The sequence below is a fragment of the Camponotus floridanus genome, unplaced genomic scaffold (assembly GCF_003227725.1).
Source record: "Camponotus floridanus strain SB8 unplaced genomic scaffold, Cflo_v7.5 scaffold217, whole genome shotgun sequence".
NCBI lineage: Eukaryota > Metazoa > Arthropoda > Insecta > Hymenoptera > Formicidae > Camponotus > Camponotus floridanus.
Genome location: NW_020229345.1, coordinates 101,550 through 105,627, shown reverse-complemented (window position 1 = coordinate 105,627; position 4,078 = coordinate 101,550). Strand labels below are relative to the sequence as shown.

The window sequence follows — 4,078 nt, the reverse complement described above, 5'->3', positions numbered from 1 at the left end:
AATATCACATTGCTAAACTCCAATTTATATTTTGTTAATTTATATTTCTACAATGTTTGTGTAATGTTGCATTGCAATTTGTGATATTGCAATATTATTGCAAAGTAGTTGTAACATTCCGTGCTGCATAGATATTATAATATGATATACTAATATTTTTAGATGTGAATAGGCCTTGTAACTTTATTTTTACTTGTAACTTTATTACAAAAATTTAAAAAAATTAAATTTATGTAATAAAGTTACAAGTAAAAATAAATTTTTAAAAATATACACACGAAGATATTAAAATTATATTTTTGCTTAATACAGATATTTCGGACACTCCTGGAATAATAGCGAAAAAATATTACTTATTATTGATGTTAGGTTTTATCGTTATAGTTATTATAATTTGCCTCTGCTACTTTTATTGTTGTAAGTATTGTATATTTGATGTTGGTATCAACTTGAATTGTTGATTATACATATATATCTGATATAATATCTAAAAATTTACTAAAAAATAGTAATCCTTGCAAAAAGAACCTTACAAAGGTAAAAAAAATACACCAATTACATAAAAAATATTCCACCTTGTATGCAACAAAACTTTTTTAATAAAAAAATAGCCTTATAATAAATAATTTATAAAAATTTTCCCTAAAAAAATATATATAATTTTCCTAAAAAAAATCAAAACTAAATATGAAGTCAATAATTAATTAGCCAAGTACATTGAAGCAATTGATAGGGATTTGTAATTTGAAATATTTGTCACAAATTCAATCTTGCATATATATATTAGATTCTTGACAAAATAAAAATGATTTTCAAAATAAGTCCAAGTAAATTTGGAACTAAAAAATTTCCAAGTAAATTTGGAACTAAAAAAATTAAGACCAAAACAACTTACAAAAAAATGGCGTGCTCGGATCGTATTATAATTCACATATTTCTATAATTGAAATTAATTACAGATATATAATTCGCAAACTTTGTAAAATTATATGTATACTACAGAGCAGTGACTCTCAACTCAATGCTTGGAACTCAATGTTTGGACTTGTTTTTTATGTACTTGGCGTCGCGACGCTACCGCGTCGCTTGATTTACCTATATAAAAATAAATGAATAAATTTATTAAAAAACGATAAATTTTATAATGCATATTATTACATAATTAAATCGAAATTTTATAACAGTATATCATCGACGCAGAAATAATAATAAGCAATTTTTGCCTTCAACAATGGCCGACATGGAATTAGCGATTCTACATGAAGTACCGTGCCAAAACACTCAATTGAATATGCTTTACAGTCCTACATTGTTACATTATAACCCGGATGAATATGCGATAACTAAAATCGAACGTAAACAAATCACATTAATCAAACTTCTTGGTAGCGGCGCATTTGGAAAGGAAAAAATTAGTTTTTTCAGCAATGTTTCAAATTAATTTCTAAATAAAAAAACAGACCTTTTCTAATAAGGATATAAATTATATGAATTTTTATAGTAGATTATATGTAATATAAAATTTTTGATGAGACAACATACATGTACTTTGTTATATAATTTTCGTTGGATTATTTAATATAAAATAAAATATAACGATACTTAACATTATTCTACACATTTTTAAGTACATATTTAAATTTGTATCAAATATTTTGCAGGTATTTCAAGGAAATGTGAAGAATTTAGAAAGGTCTGGCATACAAATATCCGTTGCAATAAAAACGCTTCGGAAAGATGCTTCTTCCAATGAGAGAAAGAAATTTTTAAAAGAAGCCAAGCTTATGAGTCACTTTCGACATGAACATATATTAAGATTGTTGGCCATTTGTGAAGATGGGGATTCTCCATTACTAGTGTTGGAATTGATGGAAACTGATCTGTCAAAATATTTGAGAGATTGTCGTAATTTGCAACCGTCAGATTTGCATGCCTTGCGTTCGCAGGATTTACTAGCCATGTGCGAAGATGTTGCGCGAGGCTGTTGCTACTTGGAAGAGTTGCGCTTCATACATAGAGATCTAGCGTGTCGCAATTGTTTAGTATCTTCGAGAAATCGCGAGAATCGTGTCATTAAAATTGGAGATTTTGGACTAGCTAGAGATATCTACAAGGATGATTATTATCGCGGGGTAAATGCAATTATTTAAAATTTAATTATTAAAACAATGAAATCTTTTGGAAATGCTTTCAATTTTTTATCATAATATTATTGTCCATTTTTTCAATAATATTGAGTATAAATAAATTGTTTATATTTATATAAAGTAAGTGATAAATAAGAGTTTTTTTTCATTTTGCACATATTTTATTCTAAATGAACAACTTGAGCAAGAAAATTAAATTTTTGTTAAAATCATGTTTTAGAAAGGAAAAGAATTGCTTCCTGTTCGCTGGGTGGCACCGGAATCTAATCGGCACATTTACTTCTCAAAGCGATGTTTGGTCCTTTGGTGTTTTAATGTGGGAAATTACATCGTTGGGTGAGCAACCTTATATTGGCAAGTCTATTGAAGAAGTGATAAATTATGTACGTGCTGGAGGCAGATTGTCAATGACTCTTAACTGTCCGTCAATATTGTACCAGTTGATGCTACGTTGCTGGAGTACAGCGGATGCTAGGCCAAATTTCAAATTTTGTTTGAAAAATATTATAGCATTAAGAAAGAACATAGAAGATGCCTTACTGAGTCCAGTCGATACTATTTAGCCGATACAATTAAATTAATGTTTATCTTCTTTATAAATAATTTATAAATAAAAATATCCAACATAAAAAAAGTGTGTTATAAAAAAAGGATGTACAAAGTTTCGAAATTTTATTTATAAATGAAAGTGTTATATAGTATAATATATTAAGTCTAATTAAAACGGTATATTAAAACTTGATTGTATTATTCTCTCTCTCTCTCTCTCTCTCTCTCTCTATATATATATATATATATATATATATATATATATATATATATATTGTTACGCGCGCGCCCGAGTCGTCACGGCCCTGCCGTTGTCTGGATCCCGTCGGCAAGAAGAATTATTTACAAACAACGACTGTCAGCTGAGTTCGGTTCCAGCTGTCTGGCTGCGCGGACGCGAATTTGTATCGAGCCGCTAATTTGTGTGTTGAATCGTTTTGTGTTAACGTTTGTGTTGCCCTGTGTTGGGAATTAAAACTTTTCTTTTAAAAATGTTTATTTATTTCGCGCGACTCGCGAGCGGCCGATCTTTCCGTGCGCGACTTCGATAATAATCGAAGTCCTCGCCGCGGGCGCAACAATATATATATATATATATATATATATATATAATTATTACTTCTAAAAATAACAATTTTTAAAATTAATAAAGTATGCTGCTATATATCCGTTACATTAATATATACATATATATGATGACACTTGAACAAACCTTTATGTCATTTTTCTTCAATTTCTAAAATTTCTTTATTTTTCTAGATATTTATAATAATATTTATTGATATATAGTGTAAGGTTTATATTAATGTAGATTTCATTTTATAAAATTAATTTAGAAAATCGCTAGATGCTAAAATTTATATTAATTTTCATTGTACATATATATATATATATATATATATATATATATATATATCCAATAATATATAATTATATACACATATTTTTGTCAAGGCATTATCGATTTATACTATCACCTTCAGAATTTGTGTTAAAAATATAACAATAATCGAAAAAAAATTTGATAAGGTTATAGATAAAAGATTTTATATAATTTCTACGACTAATATTTAATAACTGTAAAGAAACAATATTTTTACCTTTTTTGAAATACAAAAATTAATAAAACTTTAATAATATCGGCAAATTTTTGAAAAAAAGATTAAGTTACGATAAAATTGGAGAAAAGTTATCTAACCTATTATGAAAGAATCAAATTGTTAGGCACAAAATTGTTTCAACAATTCCAAAGAGCTACACTTTTACTTGTATTATTTGCTAAGAGTAGCCGTTATAAATTCTTATTGACTCTTGTTAACCTATTGATTGATTTTCTTTTTAATATATATATTTGTTTTTATACAAGATGTCTTCAAAAAAAT

General features: G+C 27.1%; 1 protein-coding gene across 1 annotated transcript; it reads left to right on the top strand.

The window, feature by feature from the left end:
• The first annotated feature begins 1,231 nt into the window (after positions 1–1,231).
• Positions 1,232–2,710, top strand: LOC112637887 (proto-oncogene tyrosine-protein kinase ROS-like). Its single transcript, XM_025408566.1, has 3 exons — positions 1,232–1,355; positions 1,837–2,132; positions 2,588–2,710. The coding sequence occupies exons 1-3, from the start codon at positions 1,232–1,234 to the stop codon at positions 2,708–2,710; spliced, it is 543 nt and encodes a 180-aa protein (XP_025264351.1).
• The last annotated feature ends 1,368 nt before the right edge of the window (positions 2,711–4,078 follow it).

Coding starts and splice junctions, on each gene's coding strand:
- LOC112637887 (XM_025408566.1), top strand. CDS start 1,232: ATGGCCGACATGGAATTAGCGATTCTACATGAAGTACCGTGCCAAAAC. Junction 1,356..1,836: donor TGCGATAACTAAAATCGAAC/GTAAACAAATCA, acceptor CCATTTGTGAAG/ATGGGGATTCTCCATTACTA. Junction 2,133..2,587: donor AGGATGATTATTATCGCGGG/GTAAATGCAATT, acceptor ATATTGTACCAG/TTGATGCTACGTTGCTGGAG.